Source organism: Nymphalis io, chromosome 15 (assembly GCF_905147045.1).
Source record: "Nymphalis io chromosome 15, ilAglIoxx1.1, whole genome shotgun sequence".
Classification (NCBI taxonomy): domain Eukaryota; kingdom Metazoa; phylum Arthropoda; class Insecta; order Lepidoptera; family Nymphalidae; genus Nymphalis; species Nymphalis io.
This window is the reverse complement of record NC_065902.1, coordinates 4,033,808-4,055,106: the sequence shown is the minus strand read 5'-3', so window position 1 is coordinate 4,055,106 and position 21,299 is coordinate 4,033,808. Positions and strand designations below refer to the sequence as shown.

Sequence of the window (21,299 nt, the reverse complement as noted above, 5' to 3'; positions counted from 1 at the left end):
ATGTTTTTATTATGGGACGTTTGCAGGATACCGTATTTCATAACTTAAATGTATTGCCTTTTACCTTCGCTGTTACTGATATAGATAGACTTGATGAACAAATAGATAACGTGGTCCCTTACCATTCAAATGTCATTATAATGAGCTGCGCAGATATAGACGAATTTGAAAAAGCTATGAAAAAAATTGTAACTTTGCCTTACTGGCACTCTCTAGCAAATATTATTTTATATTTTCATACTAAACATGATAAAGAGGCTATTGCAAAAATATTTTTTATTTATTGGTATTATAGAGCAATTAATGTTGTAATTGTACAATACGATGAAACTGAAAATGAAATGAACATTTCGTTTTATAGTCCATTCATGACGGAAAATTACAAGCTCAGCAATGTATTTGGTTGCTGGACAGCAAAAAAAATTGGTATGCCCATTCAAAACTTTGAGAAGAGTTTTAAATGTGATAAACAGTGTCATAACATGACTTCCTATACGAAACTAAGGGCACTCAATCTTGGAACTTGCCTTGGATTTGAAACGGAAAAAATACCATTACAAAATTTGAATCAGATAAAGAAATTGAATCTTTTTGAAGACAAGGGAAAAAACTTACATGGTTTCACTTTTTACGCGTATACCGTCGAAGTCTTACCATTTCTTAAGTTACAGGAACATGAAAATGGGACTTATACATATCATCGTAGAGATGGAATGATATGGAATACTTTGGCAGAGCTGCTTAATTTTAAAATAGATATAGCCCCAGCAAAAAAAGCAATCAAAGAAAAATTTGATTATAAAATAAATATTTTACAAGTTTTTTCATTTGCTCAAAGAAAGGCAGACTTAATTTTGTTTCCGTTATATCAATTCGATTTAATAATAGCGGAGATAGATTACACGGTTCCATTTCTAGACAGCGGTGTATGTATATTGTCTCATCGTGCTGACTTCGAGACTATTGTCTTTGATGTGAACCTGTTGGAAAAAAATATATCCACGATAGTTGAGTTTTTTCTATGTTTTATTTGCACTTGGTTTGTATTTTTCATATATAATACAGAACAGATCGGAAGATTGAGCTTAGATCAAGCTGGAAAGGATTTAATAAATACATTTAAAACAGTTTTGTCAATAAGTATATGTAACCCGCCGAAACGAGGTTCGTTTCGAATTTTTCTAACAATTTCTATTTGGAGTTTTTTCGTAATAAATTTCAACACTCAGGCAGCCATCATTTCTTTATTTTCCGTTCACAAAAGAGAGAAGGAAGTCGACACTTTTGAAGATGTTATAAAAAAGGGTTACAAAATTGAAGGAATAGCCTCGCCAGACGTAGTTCTTCCAGACACGGAAGAGTCGTTTCGAATTATTACATCCAGGATGGAACCTGTGCCTGATTTATTTGGATGTGTAAACCAAATGGAAAACGATAGTCGGCGGTTTTGTCTAATAGATTGTGCAGTTGGTCGTTATCTGGCGAGAAATATGTTAAACAAGAAGGGTCAACAATTCCTTCATTTAGCTTCTCATGCTAGAATTCATAGTCATTACTTAAACATGATACTCCATAAAAACAGTCCGTTGACGGAACATTATAACAAGTATATATTGATATTATTTGAATCAGGATTGATAAGGAAATGGATGGATTATAGGTATTTTGACATAAAAGAGGAATCTACTATTAAACCATTAGGAATGGATGATCTCGGAGGAATTTTCGAATGCTACGGATTTTTCCTAGTAATAAGTTGCATAGTTATTATGTTTGAATTTTTACTAGGTTTTCTTTACTGGGCGAAACGTAAATGTAGCAAAAATACAAGAAATGTAAGAAAAAAGTTTAATTTATCTAAACTTGCTGGTAAATTAACTAAATTCACGAAATTTGGTAAAAAAGAAAAAGTCGACGAAATTACACAAACAATTTAATAAATTATCGTGGTACACTTTTAGCTTATTGTGATTGCATTTGATTGGTATTTTATATAAGGCCACAACTTCATGAAAGAGAGAAGTACTGTTATAGTTTATATATTTCTCATGTAAAATTAAAGAAAATAATTAAATAATATTAATGAAATATATCTGAAAACTAAGCGTTTCGACTTTACATTCGGTATTAATGGAGTTTTATTTATTATTTCTGTAAGCCCCCATAGTGTAGCGTAATGAGATACCTCCATTATCATGAAGTTTATTATTATAACGGATTCTGGGTGTACGCAAACATAGATGCAATCACCATTTCATTTTAAGGCACTGCAACGGTGGACTTAGGCACAGACTGGAGAGGCTACGCAATCACCACTTTCGTATTGTGCTCCGCTCGTAACATGAGAATGAACATACAACAGATACGAGACCTTCATTTTCAGCACCGTCGATATGTAGCTTCCATAACTAACGATGAACTAACGATGGAACACGCAGGAATATGCTAATAGACTAACTAGGCAGTCGAAGTTATTATCATACAAACTTAAAAACTTTAATTTTTAAAATTTAAAAATTAAAAATTTAACATAATATGTTATTGCTATTAAAACTTTGCACTCACTTTGTAGATACTTATCTATATATTAGGTCCTTACATATGAAATAAGAGTTTTGTCGTACTGACCACTTTGATCTGGAATATCTCCTCCTTGGTTAAGAATTCCAAATTCAAATTTATAAATTCATTTAGCTGGTACATTTGAGCTTTGAAAACAGTCATTCATTTGTTTTTTCCTCATTATTTTTTTCTTTGGCGTCGCTTATTACCTCACAATGGAAAACATGAAATATCGGTATATTTACGAGTACGAGTACTACTGTGGCACCAGTGCTGCAGAAACAGCTCGAAGGATTAATGATGTGTACGGCGCTGGTGTCGCAAAAGAAAGCACTGTACGTTTTCAACGTTTTCGTTCTGGAAATTTCGACCTTCAGAACCAACCCCGTGGACGGCCGGATACCAAAGTGGAAAATGAAGAATTAAAGGCTATTGTGGAAGCGGATCCATCACAAAGCACTTATGCAGATAGCTGCAGGCTTCGGGGTAAGTGAAAAAAACTGTATTAATCCACTTGAAGCAAATCGGGAAAGTAAAAAAACTTGAACGATGGGTACCTCATGAATTGCGTGAATCGAACTTGCAAACACGCGTCGAATGCTGTGTTACTTTGCTCAACCGACACAATAATGAAGTGATTTTAAATCGAATCATTACTTGTGATGAAAAGTGAATACAGTACGATAATCAGAAGCGCTCGTCGCAATGGCTGAACCCTGGAGACCCAGTCAAATCCTGCCCTAAACGAAAATTGACTCAGAAAAAGTTACTTGTGAGTTTTTGGTGGACTAGCGCCGGTGTCGTTCACTACAGCTTTGTAAAATCTGGCCAAACGATTACGGCAGATACCTATTGTCAGCAACTGCAAAACATGAAGGAAGAACTAGCTGCTAAACAAACGAGATTGGTCAATCCATCTAGGCCACTGCTGCTTCGCGATAACGCAAGACCACACACTGAACAACAGTGCAGTTAGATGAGCTACAATTGGAATGTCTGTGACACTCACTCCGCGGACCTTGCTCCAACAGATTACCATTTTTTCCGGAATTCGGACAACTTCTTACAAGGAAAAAAATTCAACTCAGATGCGGCAGTCCAAACCGCCTTCAAAGAGTCCCATGCCCACGCCCCCATGGTTTTTTTAATAAAGGGATCAATGAACTACCTATGAGATGGCAAAAGTGCATAGATAACAATGGTGCATACTTTGATTAATTAAATATATTTTACAAAAAAAAAATTGACTTTATATTCCTCCAGTACAAAATGCCAATTTCATATGTAAGGACCTAATAGTTACGTTGTTTTGTTTAGCTGTCATTTTTATATTTTTCCAGAGCATACCAAAGATAGACATTATTGATGCTTCAAAACAAAATAGATGCACTATTGTACGAATGTGAGGTACTGGCGTTCAAATAGCATATAAATTAATAATGTTTATTCATTTTTTTTTTTCATTTATTATTTATATATAATAACAATACATGTAACAATTTACAAATATAATATTCTATATAAGTACACTTTCATTGGGAACGAGCCAGATGACAGTTAACTGAACAATATATTACATAATCTGTATTTGTCTTGTTTAATCTATAATCTATATGCCTTAAAGTTCTATATTACTTAATTTGCTTATGGGTAAATGATAGTTAAACAGCGAAGTATAGTTTATAAATTTAACTGTGATTATTACTATTGATAAATAGAAACATTACATAAATTTAATGGGAAATTTTCAAAATAAAGGCAGTGAACGTAGAAACCAAAAGCATCCTTTGCATTCTACCCGTGACGGTCAATCATTTACAAGTCAGGTAATTTGCGATCAAACGAAAACTTGCTAATGTCATTCTCAGCTGAACATACGTAACAATCAAATGCTTTGTTACTCGCAGAATAACTGTCGCTCTTGTTGACTTGCAGTTTATATTTTCGGAAATTGATATTAGTTATATATTTTATGAGATGTCTTTGATTTTCATGTACTGAAATGCTATTTTCGACTCTTAGTGTTTGATGATTGTTTTGTATACAGTTTAGTTTGTCCCATTTCGTCGGTAACCTCAGCGGGCGCTCCTTCGTTAGTGTAACAAGCAGTCAGTCAGTATACAGCGCATCACGGCCTTGGTCTCGTGTTTCTAGACGAAGGTCAGTGAATCTAACTTTTTAACCCGTTATTTAAAAACAACACACACCTGCTTCACGTCCTGAGCTGTTTATATTTATGTACTAACATATTCTAAACATAATACTTTGGTTGACATTTATAAATCTTAATACCATATGCCAGAAAAAAAAAAACAAAAGAATATTACCATGATATCATGCCACTGTTTGTTAATCTCATTTTTTAATTTAAATTATTAATTATGCTGACTGGGTTTTTTTTGTACTAATCTGTTACCAATAAAAAATATATTTTTTAAATTATTTGTATCTAGTGTAAAGCTTAATAAAAACTATAATATGCATCCCATACCATATCCCAGCAGGTAAATAGATGATGTATGTTATTTTATTATATTATGTGGTTTTATTTGCTACTAAAATTGTACTTAATGCAACATTCCACAATATTTTAAATTGGCTTTATTAATGTAAATGTATGTATGGTTGCATCATTTATTAACAAGGACACATATTTGTTAATTTTGTAATACAAATTGTTAAATTATATTATTTATTATATTAACAAGTCTCAAAAAAAAAAAAGAGGTGCGGAGGCCTTTAGCCCAGCAGTGGGACATTCACAGGCTGTTACGGTATTAACAAGTAACTTAATTTGTTCACTATAATCATAATTTTGTTAATTAAATGTATGTTACTAAAATAAGTATTATATTATAAATAAAATGAGTTTCAAAAGTAAATTTTATTAGTATATGATATTGTAAATAGAATCCATATTTTATATTCATTAATAATATTTCCGTAATTCCGTAACAGCCTGTGAATGTCCCACTGCTGGGTTAAAGGCCTCCTCTCCTCTTTTTGAGAAGGTTTGGAGCTTATTTATTTATTTATTTATTTATTTATTTATTTATTTATTTATTCCACCACGCTGCTCCAATGCGGGTTGGTAGAATTCACATGTGGCAGAATTTCAGTGAAATTAGACACATGCAGGTTTCCTCACGATGTTTTCCTTCACCGTAAAGCACGAGATGAATTATAATCACAAATTAAGCACATGAAAATTCAGTGGTGCTTGCCCGGGTTTGAACCCACGATCATCGGTTAAGATTCACGCGTTCTTACCACAGGGCCATCTCGGCTTGCTAATATTTAGTGTTGACTTAATAAATAATTATTATTTGTATAAAGAAAACTTTAAATGAAATTAGCTAATGTAGTTCCTAGATGTGGTTTTGGCTCTAAATTCTTTGATATCAACTCATGCATGTTGATATCTTGTCAAAACTTGATAGTTTTTAAACAAGTTAGACAACAAAAAGTACAACGGTTCAAAATTTCAACTGAATCTGATGAGCTATGTGTAAATTCACTAAGAACTTAATACAAGAACAAGTCATTTCTATACCTAAACCCAACAGATGTTATTGTTGTCATGGAGCTAAGTTGAAGGATGAAGATGATGTGCTCCAAAGCCTTTTAGTGCTGAGTTACAACAAAGTGAAGAGAAAGAAACATCCATATAAATCTATGTCAACTTTAACAGTCTCGGAGTGTATTTAATAATCTAGATATTATTATAATCAAAATAAATGATTTGCTGTAATGATTTAGAGATTTCTTTTGAATAAAATACTGATTTTATTATTTTTAATTTCAGGTGGACTGATTCAACATTGAAAAATCCTCTGGAAGCTAGTAAAACAGCTTGGCCGGTTGCACACAAAGAGTCAATATTTCTACCAGAGTATCCAATAACAACAGATCTGCAGAGAGATTTTGAAATAGTCGAATCCATAACCAAAGGTGCTTTTGGAGAAGTATATAAAGTTAATAAGTACAGTGAAAACAAGGAATATGCACTAAAAGTATTGAATAAATCACAGGTGTGTATTAAATTTAATATAAAAGACATTTTACAATAGTGTGATGTAAGAGGTTGTATATCAAATAGAACTTCATATATAAGATTTATCCTAAACAATATTTAGATATGAAAGTGACTTTGCACACAATATGAAATTGTAACAAGTTAATTGATCATCATAAAGTTTTGCTTACAGGTCATAGAGTATCCAAATCTTACCTCCAATCGCTCACAATCTGATAAAGTCCTGGTTAGAACTTAATAATAAAAATAAGAACATCTCGGTGCAGACCATCAAGATAGTTAAAATAATGTTACTTCCATAAGCTTCTTAAACTTTAATAATTTTCTGGTATAATTAGTTTTTTTATGAGATTATGCATTACATGTCTTGGATGTCTAACGCTGTCTACATTGACAGTTGTATATTATCTTATACAAATATTCATCAATAAATATTAAAAAATATAATCCGCATCGAATTTGTGACCTGTAAATGTTGTTTAGAAGGTGATTATTTAAAGAATGCTCTGTCTTCTTCTTTCAAATCACGAATAAATGATAACAGAGTGAGAGAAATTGATTTTTTCATGACAAACCTAACTATAATATTATGAATGCAAAACTGACTTTGTTTGTTACATCGCTTTCACACCTTACTTATCAACTGATCATTGCAAAATTTGTATTTAGAGGTATATAAAAGGATATAGGATATATAACACCTGCTTTTTCACATGCAAGCAGGAAGTAGTTATGTATATAAAAATATAAGTATATGTACTATTCTCTTATCATATGCCTTAAATTTATATTAACCTATGTTAAAGCTGTGAAACTATAGTGCATTAACTTTTATCTATGTCAGGTTTATCTTGCTGACCTAATTAAATAAATATATTCAATGATGTACTTAAATGATAAAGGGACTTTCGTTTTATAATTATGAATATCTAAAGAATGTGGTTATTAAACAGGCTGTTTAAAGTGGAAATTGTAGGAAGACTTTAATACAATTTGATTATTAAGAATTCTCAATCATGTCGTGTTGATGGACCCAAATGATGTTTTGTAATGTATTGAGATTTGAGATATACATAAGTATATTCAAGAGCCGAGTAAAACATGTAGATCTTAATTAATGTTTACGTGCTTAAATACGTTCATGCACCACTGTTTTCACGTGTTTAATTTTTGTTTATAATTAAACTCATACTCTGAGTTGAAGAAAAATATCGTGAAAAATCTAAATGTAGTATATTAACCAACCCACATGGTGCAGCATGGTGGAATGAGCTCTAACATTGTTCTCAAGTTTAGAGTTATTCGTCTAGGGATATTCACGAAATAATAATTTAATATACTAAAAAGTATTGGTGACGACAGCACTATCTATTAAATATTCTTTTTTTTTACATACCTATGCATAGATTATACTTAACGGTAATACTATTTTGAAATAAAAAACGAGTTATTGGCGCAGATACGGTCTTATACAATCTTTAATAGTAATTTGACAGAATTAAAAATAATTCAATTTCTTTCTTATGTGTGGAATTATGAATTATTTTGATCGTAATCAAAATATCCACATGTTGTCGATGAAAAATGTCGAAACTTAACTGTAGTCTATGGTTATTGTTAATACAAAAGCTCGTATCTACGAGGTTGATTTTGCAGCAAATCAAAAACTATTTATTTTCTTATGTTTTATTAATATTATCTTTTTCTCTCCGCTGTTTCTACATTAAATAATGTTTAAATAAGTTCTAGAGTACTAAGTTTATAAAAAATACGCTGACGCTAGGGCTATAATCATCAAGTTTTAAATTGAAACTTTGTATATACGACTTTTTTATATTATAGCGATATTACAAAAGAGGGTGACTAATGTACGTAAATTCCCATTCCTATCCGTTTAGTTTAATATAAAAATGTACATAAACGACATATAGCAAGTAACTGTACTAACGTTTTTTTTATTATTTTTTTTATTTCGATAAGCATGCAAAATTTCTTAAGTACGTTTACCAATATTTTCCGATATATAATCTAAACAGTATGATGTCTATTGCCTACAAATACTAACAGATAAATTGTTCACAAATATTTTTTCGAATGATATTTCATCAATATTACGCCGGCCGTTGTCATTTTATTACATATATATATGTATATATTGATAGAGATGTGGCACAGTAGGTCAATGGTGTTGAAGATTAAGGCATTATAATTCATTCGTACCGTACATTTGAATGTATATATTCATATCAATTCGATCGTTTATTAATAAATTCGGTCCTTGAAAATTTAAATACGAAAGGTTAAATTTAAAATACTGTTTTACGACGTTTATGCCTTTATGAATTATGATAAATAGCTTTTGATATATCGCTATATATATACGTATAACGTAAAGGATATTAAAAGCAAGGTGACGTTAACTTACAGAAAAGCAGATTCGTCATCCGCTTACTAAACTATGACGAAATATTGGACTATAACATATTATATTGCAATATGAAATACCTACTGTTATGGTTTCTCCTCATCAACCACAAGCCACAAGCTCTTAATATTACTTCGTCAATATCTAAAAAGTATTTATAAAGTTTTGTTTTAATTAAAATCTTATTCCTGATGTTAATTACTGATTATTTACATTACCGACTTAGTAAGTCGGCTGTCTCTTTGGTGTAGTGACTAACTTATAAATACGCAGGCGCAGCTTTCTGGATTCAAATTCCAGGTAGGGCTAATGAATAAGTAATTGGGTTTTTATGTCGAGAATTTCTAAGTAGCACCTTGGAGTCTAGAAAGGGGCAATGTATACCTATTGAACCTGGGCCACCTGAAGTCTCGTCCGGTCATGTTGGATTCCCGTCCTATCGAATTATGCCCGGTTTACATTATTCCAGTCCAGCGATCTAGTCCAGTACTGGATTGCTTACTGGAAAAATGTAAACCGGCACTGGAATGAACTGGATTGGATTCAGTTATTATAAGAGTGATGCCCGGTTTACATTATTCCAGTCCAGCGATCTAGTCCAGTACTGGATTGCTTACTGGAAAAATGTAAACCGGCACTGGAATGAATCCAGTAAGCTTTCCAGTCCAGTAACTGGATTCGCGGTCTACTTTTGAATCCATTGCGACCAATCCAGTGCAACTGGAATAGTGTAGACCGCCAATCAAGTGCCATTCCAGTGCTGAATAAAGCGTACAGCACAAGTGTAACACCATTGGGCCACCATTCTCGCATAGATAGCTAGTCTCCGTTGAGCCGCTAGGGTTCAAATCTATCAGGGAATCATCATTATCATTTACTTAATCAACTGTTGAGGGGAAAAATTTATAGTATTACAAAAACCACAATCAACATAAATAACAAGAGCTGTATGCAGTCGGTATATATTATATAACATACGATTACTGTGTTAGGAGAAAACAGTAATATAGTAATTCGTTTTTTTTTAAAATTGTTTAGTGAAAGATATTTTAAACATTTATATGACATGCGTTTTTTATTTATTAGATCGTAAACGAAAATGCGGTAAGGCAAGTTAAAGAAGAGACGCGTATTCAAGCAGCCGTCGGTCACCACTCGTTCATAGCGGGAGCTGTGTCTTGCTGGCAAACCAAGAAAAGACTGTATATAGGTGAGTCGATTTACATGACAGAATGACTGAAAACAAGGTAGACTTTAGTAACAGCCTGTTAATGTCCCACTGCTGGACTAAGGCCTCCTCTCCCTTTTGAGGAGAAGGTTTGGAGCTTATTCCACCACGCTACTCCAATGCGGGTTGGTAGAATACACATGTGGCATAATTTCAATGAAATTAGACACATGCAGGTTTCCTCACGATGTTTTCCTTCACCGTCAAGCACGAGATGAATTATAATCACAAATTAAGCACATGAAAATTCAGTGGTGCTTGCCCGGGTTTGAACTCACGATCGTCGGTTAAGATTCACGCGTTCTAACCACTAGGCCATCTCGGATTTTTCGTAGGTAGAATTTGCGAACCACAAAATCTCCGAATGATCGATTTTATAACTATTTCATTTGTCGCTTTTGTCAAACATTTGAAGTGAATTTTAAATAATTGAAATAAGATTCAAGCCCATAAAAAATTTCTTCTTAACCAACCGACTACGACTGACACGAAAAAGTTTTAGATAAAGGTTATAGTAAATATTTCTAATAATAAATAATAAGTTGACCGCGTTCACTTTTGGTGGAAAGACAACCAATCTTTGAGTACAATTTATATTTCAATTACTTCAAAACTTACTTAATAATATAATGATTGCTTTTTTTTTATTCTGTACCTATTATTTAACATATTTACTTTAACTAGTGTTCGCCCTGTGGTTGTGATTCCACTACAATCGTTATTAAAATTTTCAGAAGAACATTTATGTTATTGCAATTTTTTTTATGGATAACAGCTTAAGCTTGTCACTAATTACCAAGCAGAAAAAACAAGAAAATCTCGTGACAAATATAGAAGATTAGTCACTGTATTAATTAGTCTTTATCTATTTATATATCGCTGTGTATTTTCGAGTAATGACCAATGTAAATAACATAAAAATTAATTAATTAATCCCTTGATTGATAATAATTGCTGATTATAATTATTTACTATTTTGCATGCGATTTGCGTGTCAATCAATACATTTTCTTAGTACTAAAACAACAGCTTTCGTTATTATAAATATTTACTGCACATTAGACGTACCAATGTAACAGGTCAACAGTGCTATTCTGTAGGCACTCACTTCTTATATCACTCATGCTTAAAATCTACTACTACGGTTATTCGATATTTTGTTGCGTTTATCCTTTAGAATTTAAATGTTATAATGATATTAGTTAATGTTGCATCACATTCTGATATTTCAAAATCCTGTTCTGCGGTGAGTATCAAATTTGTCCATGTTTGGGCATATAATAACTTAAATCTCATAATTGTCGGATTTTTATTGTGAAGGTGTATCTCATAGCTCCGACAAGACCGCTATCAGATAGACCTTTTGTCACTGCGCTACTGTACTATAGAACTGAGATAGAATGTGACGTACGTAATTATACTTAAAACCTTATTAAGAATCCAAACAATAACCTAATCCTTGTGATGTGTTCGTTCGTCTTCGCAACGGTACAATTGTTATCAACGTCAAATTGATACGATCAAATTCAATTACTGAAATAGCATTGCAATTAATTGCATCATAAAATATAATGGATTGCATAGTCAATTTATTGAATGCTCTTATCAATATCACGCCCTATTTACCGGTAGTAATACTTCAAGCAGGCTCCCTGGGGGGTACCTTCCATTTTAGAATATATATAAGTAATTTTATTTGATTAACACATAAATAAAAGAGTAACAACTTGGGATCTTGGGAGTTTTTGGTCATTTCGAACCGGTCGTAGTTATTTAAAATTATCTAAAATTACTCAAATTTCATCTAAACGTACCTGGTACCTGAATAAAGTATATTTCAATTTATTTTGATTCCTAATTCATTTTACAATTAAACATCAACACTGTTAAATGAATAGGCGCAAAGGATTAACATCTTAGATCTAATGGTTGCATTGGCGTCGTAAGGAGCGGTTTATACTTCTTATGATGTCTGCGGTCGAAGGTGACTTACCATCGGCTGGTCCTTAGGCTATCATAATTATTTAATCATTGGTTCTTTACAATCATATTTTTAAAATAATATCATCAAAAGATTTAGTTCTTATTTTTAATTTCCTCTGCTTAAATATAATTATTGGAAATATATAATAGTTCTGTTTACATATGTAATTACTATAAGATTAAAACAACAAATAGTTATTAGTGACTAAAGTATGTCCATCCTGAATGCATAATTATCCACGAACGATGTTTACGAAGTGTATTTATTGCCTGTGTACACTTCGGAGGGCCGTGATAGTCACTCGAATGTTTGGTGATATCCTTATCACAAATACTCGGGGTAACTTAATCTATTTTCATATACTCGCTTTGTACATGTTTTCGACTTCAAATTTACTCAATACATCGTACATGTGTACATTATTATTATTGGCTCGTTGGTCTATTGGTTCCCGGGGTCAACCCTAGGTCGTGCGAATAAAAGTTATTGGATTTTTTTTCGAAGATTCTCAGTAGGAAGTTGGAATGTGTACATTCCCGTGCCTTGGAAAGCACGTAAAACCATTGGTGTTGCGCCTGAACCTTTTCCGGTCGTGTCGGATTGCCGTCCCATCGGATTATGAGAGTGAAATCGGTCAGGAGGATATCATCACCATCATAATCATTATTTATTGATTATTTGGGGGTTATTTATCATTTCCCTTATGATATATATTGTGATGATATCTTCGACATGAATCTATAATTTAAAAAAAAAACCAAAATTACGAATTTAAGACATAGTGTTTAAAATTACAAAACAACATGCAACAGAATAGTGTTGAAAACAATAATTAAAATTAATTAATACAACTAAAACTAAATTTTGTATCACATTAGCTGGTATTCAATAACCATGATAATAATTATTAAAAATAAAAATAACAGTATATTTTTTATAATAATAATTTTTTATTATTATTATTGTAGGTATAAAGAAATGTCATGCATACGATGATATGTTACACTAGCCAACTGCGCAGGACATAATTATTATAGTGCACAAGAATATTCGGAAACACAAATGCACTCTATAACCTCAATCTCATAATCAGATCTCTCACTCTCAGAATCAGGGAGCGCAAATACGTCATGACCTAAAATAGTTACGCGTTAAACGCGCAGAACTTAACGGGTTTATTCGCTTTCTAAAACATGGGTGTTTAAATAAAGCCACCATCTAGACTTGACTCCGGGTTGTTTCTGAGCGTTTCTCGACTTAAAAACCTTCGGGATCGGATATTATTTCATATACCGAGTATATGAAATAATTATTTTACTGGTGGTATATTTACTGGTGGTAGGGCTTTGTGCAAGCTCGTCTGGGTAGGTACCACCCACTCATCAGATATTCTACCGCAAAACAGCAGTACTTGATATTGTTGTGTTCCGGTTTGAAGGGTGAGTGAGCCAGTGTAATTACAGGCACAAGGGACATAAAATCTTAGTTCCCAAGGTTGGTGGCGCATTTTTGATGTAAGCGATGGTTAATATTTCTTACAATGCCAATGTCTATGGGCGTTGGTGACCACTTACCACCAGGTGGTCCATATGCTCGTCCGCCTTCCTATTCTATAAGAAAAAAAAATACCGAGTAGAATATTTTTATAGTGGTAAATAAAGGATAAGGTACTTACACACATATTATTTCAAATAAATACCGAAAATATAGTCTTCGTTGTATAAAATTTTGATTTCCGCGTATTGTTCGAATGAATTAATGAATGTATTGACCCAATTGTTTTGGTGCTTCCTGAAACGAGCTTATCACTTTATCATTATCAGCCCGACTAGACGTTACTCATTTGTTTACTAAAATAACATGTAATGTTTCGCATGAAACATGTATACGATTCTATCTCTTAACTAGTTTGTTAAAGGTCATTGTTATTTATCTTAAGAGCGCTTTTACATTATCCGATTCATATAAATATTTATACTTCATTCTCTATGTCTATTTGTCTTGAAGAGCCTAAACAATGAAACGATAAATAATAAACGGATAGAAAGGGGCAATGCCTCACTTCAAACCTCAAATCAAACCCTCTAGACATATATACTATACATTATATTCTTCGTTCCTATGGGTTGGTGATGTCTATATATAAATAGTCTATAAACATTATTAATAAATGCAAAAATCTAGCTTAAAATTATTTTTCAAGTCGAACTGGTATTACTTGAAATTAGCACGTTTAAAAGAACTTCTATGCTTTATATAGTAATATTAGTATGGCGTAAACCAGGATTACAGAAGTAATTGGAAATGCGTATGCCTTCTTATCGACTCATAATGTTCTCGTCTGAGCTATCATACCTATTACTCTAAATAATGATATCATTTATGTTAAGAAGTCTTAGATAGTGCCTTAATAACATTCATAAATAATGTTAAAATAATATCTTAAAAGGAAAGTTGATATCATACCTATATTATAATAAATGTGATTGTCGGATATTCTTGGTCGATCGTGACAATATCGTGTTTATAGGTGTATTTGTGCATGTGTGTGCGTGTATGGCTCTCGGACTGATGGGGGCCTCGTCTCAATGTAAATCAAGCAAATTGATAAAATAATTTTACGGACTGGACTGGAAGAAAAACTAAATCTTTATTCAGTGTAGTGTAGTCATATATTTTTTTTACTTTATTCCATATTTTATTTATTGAATATTCTTCAATTATACTTCAATTGTATTTCAATTATACTTCAATAACCAATCACTTTCAATGTTTTACATAAGTGACGGCCACATTTTTTCATCACCGAAGTTAATAATTATAGTTTTGTAACAAAAAATTTTTAAAGTTTTAACGAAGCAAATATAATTCGCGTTAACGACATTGATAAAAATTAAATCTTGTTATGTTCACAATAACTTCAAAATTTTAAACGATGATTTTTGTTATTTATTTGAATTTTTTTCCTTCATATTAAACATTGGAATGAATGAATAAATTAATGTATCCGGTAGCATTACTAAATGAGGAATGTCTCTTTAGTTTCAGAGTACATTCCCGGCGGCGAGTTGTTAGCTTTACTAAAGAAGTACGCAAAGTTACCAGAAGAGCTTGTGAAGATACTTGTAGCTGAGATTGCTATAGCTATCGGTGAGTATAAAATATTCGAAAAACATAAATTTGATGGTATTTTGAGGTAAGACTCATACTCCCCACTGTACCGTTCAGTAGGACTGTGAAATAGAATGTGGAATTTAACCAAAGGTCGCTCGCTGGCTTATTCCTGTATCAATTTTTTCTGAATAATTCATCTAGGAGAAAAAAAAAAGTGAGTGAAACGTGAGTAAACTTGCATGTGTGATTTGAGTGATATACGCTTCAATACATTCGTATCAGATGAAAAAGTTTTTCCTTAGTAACGAGACATTTTTTTTTAAATAAAACAAACAACGATTTTAAACGTACAATTCTTCGGTCTGCCGAAGAATTGGACGTTACTCTGGTAACGTCCAATATAAGAAACAGAATTAACGAATCTAAATTATTGTTACAGACTTTCTGCACAACGCTGGTGTGATATACCGTGATCTCAAACCAGAAAACATTCTCTTAGATTCTGATCTCCACGTACAGCTGGTGGATTTCGGGCTGTCCAAGTGGCTGTCCATCGGCTCGCGGACTACGACGCTCTGCGGCACACTGCAATACATAGGTAAGTCTCGCTCACCGGCGAGTAACCTTAGGCCATCGTTCACATATGTCGACGGACTAAAACGGCCATTTTCCGTTACAGTGTGGGACTCGATGCGTTGCATATTATAAACTCGAAATGGCGCAATACGTCGCACACAACCTTTCCGATACCCCACTGAAAGTCTTCGGAAGTCTGTAACGAAATATTATTGGGCGATTATGTCAGTATTCGAGGCGAGTACGCGCGCGACTTGCCAGTGACGGGCGAGATGAACGCACGCAGCATAGAGTTCGAAATGTCCATGGAGGGTAGGCAAGTGGACGAGGTGGTCGCCAGCATCTTCCACACGGTGCTGTTCCATCGCTCGAGCGGCAAGTTCACGTACAACAACGAGGAAAGCTACTCGATACGGACGGTCAGCTACGTGGACGTGGACTGCGACTTCATCGACTTCACGTACGTGTGCTGCGAGTCGGAGGCACTGGGCCGGCTGGTGCGGCGCGAGGTGTCGGACTTCTCGGAGCTGCTGCGCGGCGTCGACGGCTCCAGCCCGCCGCGCGGCTCCATCAGCCTCGAGTTCTTCCAGAAGCGGCGCGCGCGCTGGCCCTTCCAGCCCGAGTGCGTGCCCTGGGAGGTGTGGACGGTCTGCTGCGAGCTCACCGAGTCCCGCAACGAGCAGGACATGCACGCCAAGCACGAGAGCGTCGTCGAGATGCTGCAGGACAAGATCGTCTTCATCACGGAGATCATCAACCGCCACGAGTACGTCCCGAAGATGCCGAGCCGGTCGGACGCCGACCTCATCTTCGACACGACGTACTCGGACATCCAGCCGTACCTGTTCAAAATCCACTACAATCTGTCCGGCGCCCCGCCCACGTCGGTCGGCAACACGGTCCGGAAGCTGATACGCGACACGCTGTCCTTGTGATGTCTGGTGACCTGTTGTGCTCTGTACTTTCTGAGCCGGGACGTGAACGGATCGTTTTATATATTTGGGTCGCTGGTTTTAAAATTTTGTGATATCGTCTGGGAGCTGGCCTACGCGAGGAGAGGTCCATGAGTTATTATTTTGGGTCCTTTCGTCTCGAACGTGATGTCGCATCTGTTTGATTGTGTTGAACTTTAGTTACTTTTATTCATCAGAAGTGCAATTATATGATTGTGAGCGAGGGATGATGTAAATGATTAAAATTATATCGTATATATAAATATATATACTTTTATTCGCAATGTTGTAACTGCAATAATGTACTTATGCTAATATTTCGCACTATCGAAATGTAATTATTTATTATTTCACGCGGACTAATAATTCTTTAAATCGCTTTTGCGTAATGTTAATAATGAAACTAAAACTTTTCGTTTCTATATAATTAGTCGTAATATCAATTATAATTATAATAAACGGAGCTCTAGCTCGAAAAGCTGGTTGAAGTGTCCATTTAATTTCTTTTAAGGTTTGACATATGTTTTCGTTAATTATATCCTAGTTATTTTTCGTATATACGCATTCTGAGTGAAATTCTAATATATGTAACACACTGTATATTAGGTTTAAAGTCATAGGTTTAAAATAAGACGAATTATATTATAAAGAGTTTTAAGTTGTAGCTGTGACGTCACTTATCAAATTCTGACACGTAGATTTTTTTTTGTGTTATACGTGTTAGTGGCGGAAATTCAAATTGTTATTAAAATTAATTTTAGAATTATATGAACATCGATAATTTTAAGGTTAACGACTGAGTGTACTCTCGGTGTAATATGGTATAGTCTATTGACTATTGGGTGTTTTATATTAAAAACAAAAAAAATAAAAAATTAAATGCTTTGTGATATTTGCATGAAAAAAAAAATCGTCGATTTTCGTCGTTGTATAGATATATATGTATATGAAATATAATTTTGTGTGTCAACGTTTTTAGATTGGAACGTCGTGACGAAGATATTAATTCTACAATATAAGTGTTGTATATATTTAAATGTATAGGAGAATATTACAAATTTTTCTCATTTAATATTTTTCTTCAGATAGTGAAGTCGTTTCAACATTGAGAGCCTTATGAAACTAATGCTTAGTTATTGGTATATTATTTCCACGATTCTGAAGCGCGTATCGTCTGATGTCAAATATTTATTACGTCGCTAGTGGACAGCGGAAGTCGTCCCACATAGAAAGGTGCATGAGATATCATAGTATGTATTTATCTAGGTAATTGTTTCGCCTTCCGTTTTTCTAAACAATAAAAATAAATTTTCATGTTGTAAAGTAATTTAGTAATTAGTGTTAAACATATGAAACAACAATCACAGGTCTGAAACCATTCACCTCGATACATTATCACACAGATACAAATATGTATTCAAATAAAATATTATTTTTAGCATCAGAGAACTTTTCATTTTCATATTATGGCAGTTTATTGTGTATCAGGATTTAAATATAACTGAATAATATAATGTATCGCCCTCTTAATTGTAATTATGGACTCTTTATGTATATATCAAGGCACGTTAATCTGTAATTGAGTTCCTTCTTGACTATAATATCTCGTCGGTCCAATCGTAAACATCTGATAATAATTCGTATACTAGAAAAGATTAAAATCTTTCATCAAATGTATTATAGCCTTAGAAGTTGAGAATCGCTCTATAAATAATTAATTACCTGTATATTCTGTGAGAGAACCCGAAACGTGAAGAATGTTCTGGAATAAAGAATGGATGATTGTCTATAATTGTAAAATTAAAAAGTGTTCGCATTACACGTGACAGAAGTGACGCATTACATCAGAAACGTGACGACGGAAATTACCTTGAAATTACTCTCATCGCGCCATACAGGGACCTTGGTATTCCGTTTGGTTTTGTTGTCTTGTTTTCATACATCCGGGCGGAGGAATGAATCCATCCATAATTAAACTTCTACTTATTTACTTTCCTACCTCATTTTGTGACTAGCTTTAGCGTGTTCGCATCTCTATTGGAAAAATAGTTTCCTATTTGTAACTATAATTAAAAATATAATTTCGTCGCCAAAGATGAGGCTGTACATTGCAATTGCTGATTGATTATTCAAATTTTACTATAACTTATATATTATGAAAATTGTATGCAATATTCCAATGGCAGGAGTAAAGATAAACCAATCTTGAATTTAATTCCATGTGAGATTCTAATTGATCTACTATGGTATGCACTACAAACAGGTATCGATTGGCATATGTTCATTCATAATGCAACACTATTCCAATTAACTATTTATCTATTTTAATTTCAATTCCAAAGTTCCGATAAGTTCGCCATCTTTCGAAATGCAATTTTTTCACTAATACATAATGAATACCATAGATTACTAGATCTCGACCAAAAACAAATTCAAGGTGAAATTTATTTATCTATCTTACTCCTGCTTTTGAATATGTGAAATGGCTATAGATATTTATTGTGCCCTTGTCGGTTTCATATCAGCTAGTACCTTGTTGATTCTCCCGACTGGATCGTTTATACAACAATCCAGTTATAAGACAATATACATTATCTAACCATTACCTTGACGGCGTGCCTCGTTCTTAATGTTATTTTGGGCACTGTACATTTTAATAAAATTGCACTTGCTATGGCCTTATTTAAAAGATGAATATACCTTAACGTGGATGGCTGTTACATGTTAGTTGTATGATGAAAGTTAGTATATGTTGTGATTTATGAGTTCAAAAATAAACAAAAATCTTAGTCTTGTGATAATTTATATAAAAATGTGAATAAATGATGGAGTATTAATATTTTTTATTTTTATTATACCTACCTGTAATTACATACTTTCGATAATGTCAAAATTGTAACAAGTTGAACTTGGATTCTATCTTGTACAGTTTTTTAATTGTACTGTTTTATCTTTCGGTGTATAAAATAAAGGTGACGTAGAATTAAACGATCTAATTAATATAGCTGAATTGAGAACCTTCCTTTTTATAAAGTGTTAATAATTAACTATATGTACTTTAGAAAAGTTAAGTCAAATAAAAACTAAAATATTTACGTCTTTACTTATAAAAATTTTTTAAATTTAGTAGAGCGTACTTAACATTATTTGTCATCACTGATTTGACATTCGAAAAAAAACAGCATTATTTAACTGAACGCCTCTAAATAACATTTATTGCTAGAACATTTATATTTTGGATTATTTAAAACTGAAACGGCAAGTGATTCGAAAGTGACATCAGGACTTCGTGTGCTACACGACATCGAGATTCCTTCCATCGAAGTAAATATACATTATTGGTTTTAAATTTACATAATATGTTGCTTCAGTGAATGGGGGAATGAGAGTTGCGTAGAGCACAAGAAGTGTGAATGGTTGCTTTACTGTAATGTACAAACATGTTTATAATAGTGATTTAAAAAAAAAAAAAACAAAATGTATTGCATTTTTTATGGTTTCGTACTCAAAGGAACCGCTGTCTGCCTGTCAAATAATAATCTGTATCTGTCAATATGGTCGCCATCTATTCATGTATAGGCTCATAAAATGTATAACTACCGCCGTTTCGGATGATAGACATTTGACAATAAGAGTCTTATATTATGAATCTGAAGGTGTTGTCATAGCTGGAGTTAAATTCAGGGCCGTAGACAGAGATCTAGTCAGATTTGAATAATTATTTTGTTTTTTTTTTTTAACCTAAGTGTGATACGGATCTCTTAGTTCCCCAATGCGCCTCTGTTGTAATTAATCATTATGTAACATTAGTAGTGCTTTGCTAAATTTATTGCTAATTTTGTACATTTGGTTAAATGTTATTTTTTTATTTTTAGCGCCAGAAGTGCTGCAACGGGAGCCGTACGGTCATGCAGTGGATTGGTGGTCCCTCGGGGTAATCGCCTGCCGCATGCTGACTGGAGAGGTTAATTATTTTATTTTATTTCAAATAGCCAGTACCTAGTTTTAATCTCTACTCCACTTGTATGTTCTAGACACTTAGAACGCTTCAACCTCCATGGAAAAGGGGTCCCATTTTAAAATCGATCATTAATTCACTGCTTATTAAATTATTGTACAATAATCAAGAATCTAATTAATATTATTTTTACTAGTTTTTTTGAAAGTCAACGAAGTTAAGTTTGTTTATTTGTTTTTTTGTTACGCTTTAACGTCTCAACTACTCAAACGATCATCATGGATTTTTACATACACGTTGTCAGGCTTAGGGAAAAGGGCATAGGGTACATAACATCTGCCCCCACCACTTTTCACCCTGGCGAAGCTGCTAGTACTAGTACGAGATATTAAACTAGTTGCCTGTTTAAACATTGTACGGGTGAATAAAGGATCTATACGCGGGTTATTCTGTATTCTGTGTG

At 33.3% G+C, this 21,299-nt stretch overlaps 2 protein-coding genes across 7 annotated transcripts in view; both read left to right on the top strand.

Moving 5' to 3' along the window:
* The first annotated feature begins 17 nt into the window (after positions 1–17).
* Positions 18–1,083, top strand: LOC126773931 (uncharacterized). Its single transcript, XM_050495190.1, has 3 exons — positions 18–385; positions 506–926; positions 1,066–1,083. Exons 1-3 carry the CDS (start codon positions 141–143, stop codon positions 1,081–1,083), a joined length of 684 nt encoding a protein of 227 aa, XP_050351147.1. The 5' UTR covers positions 18–140.
* Positions 1,084–4,217: 3,134 nt separating this feature from the next.
* The window catches only part of LOC126773647 (autophagy-related protein 101), a 58,491-nt gene continuing 41,409 nt past the window's right edge, over positions 4,218–21,299 (top strand). For 2 of the 6 annotated variants that reach the window (XR_007669758.1, XM_050494652.1), the window contains exons 1-7: positions 4,218–4,388; positions 4,610–4,722; positions 6,368–6,593; positions 10,110–10,233; positions 15,278–15,385; positions 15,789–15,947; positions 20,754–20,842. Coding sequence is in view for 4 of the 6 variants with exons in the window: in XM_050494652.1 (XP_050350609.1) it covers positions 4,299–4,388; positions 4,610–4,722; positions 6,368–6,593; positions 10,110–10,233; positions 15,278–15,385; positions 15,789–15,947; positions 20,754–20,842 (909 nt within the window). In the remaining 2 variants the exon portion in view is untranslated. Of the gene's footprint in view, positions 4,389–4,609; positions 4,723–6,367; positions 6,594–10,109; positions 10,234–14,643; positions 14,895–15,277; positions 15,386–15,788; positions 15,948–16,028; positions 19,718–20,753; positions 20,843–21,299 lie in introns of those variants that run through there. The other 4 variants (XM_050494653.1, XM_050494654.1, XR_007669759.1 and 1 more) reach the window with 4 other exon arrangements.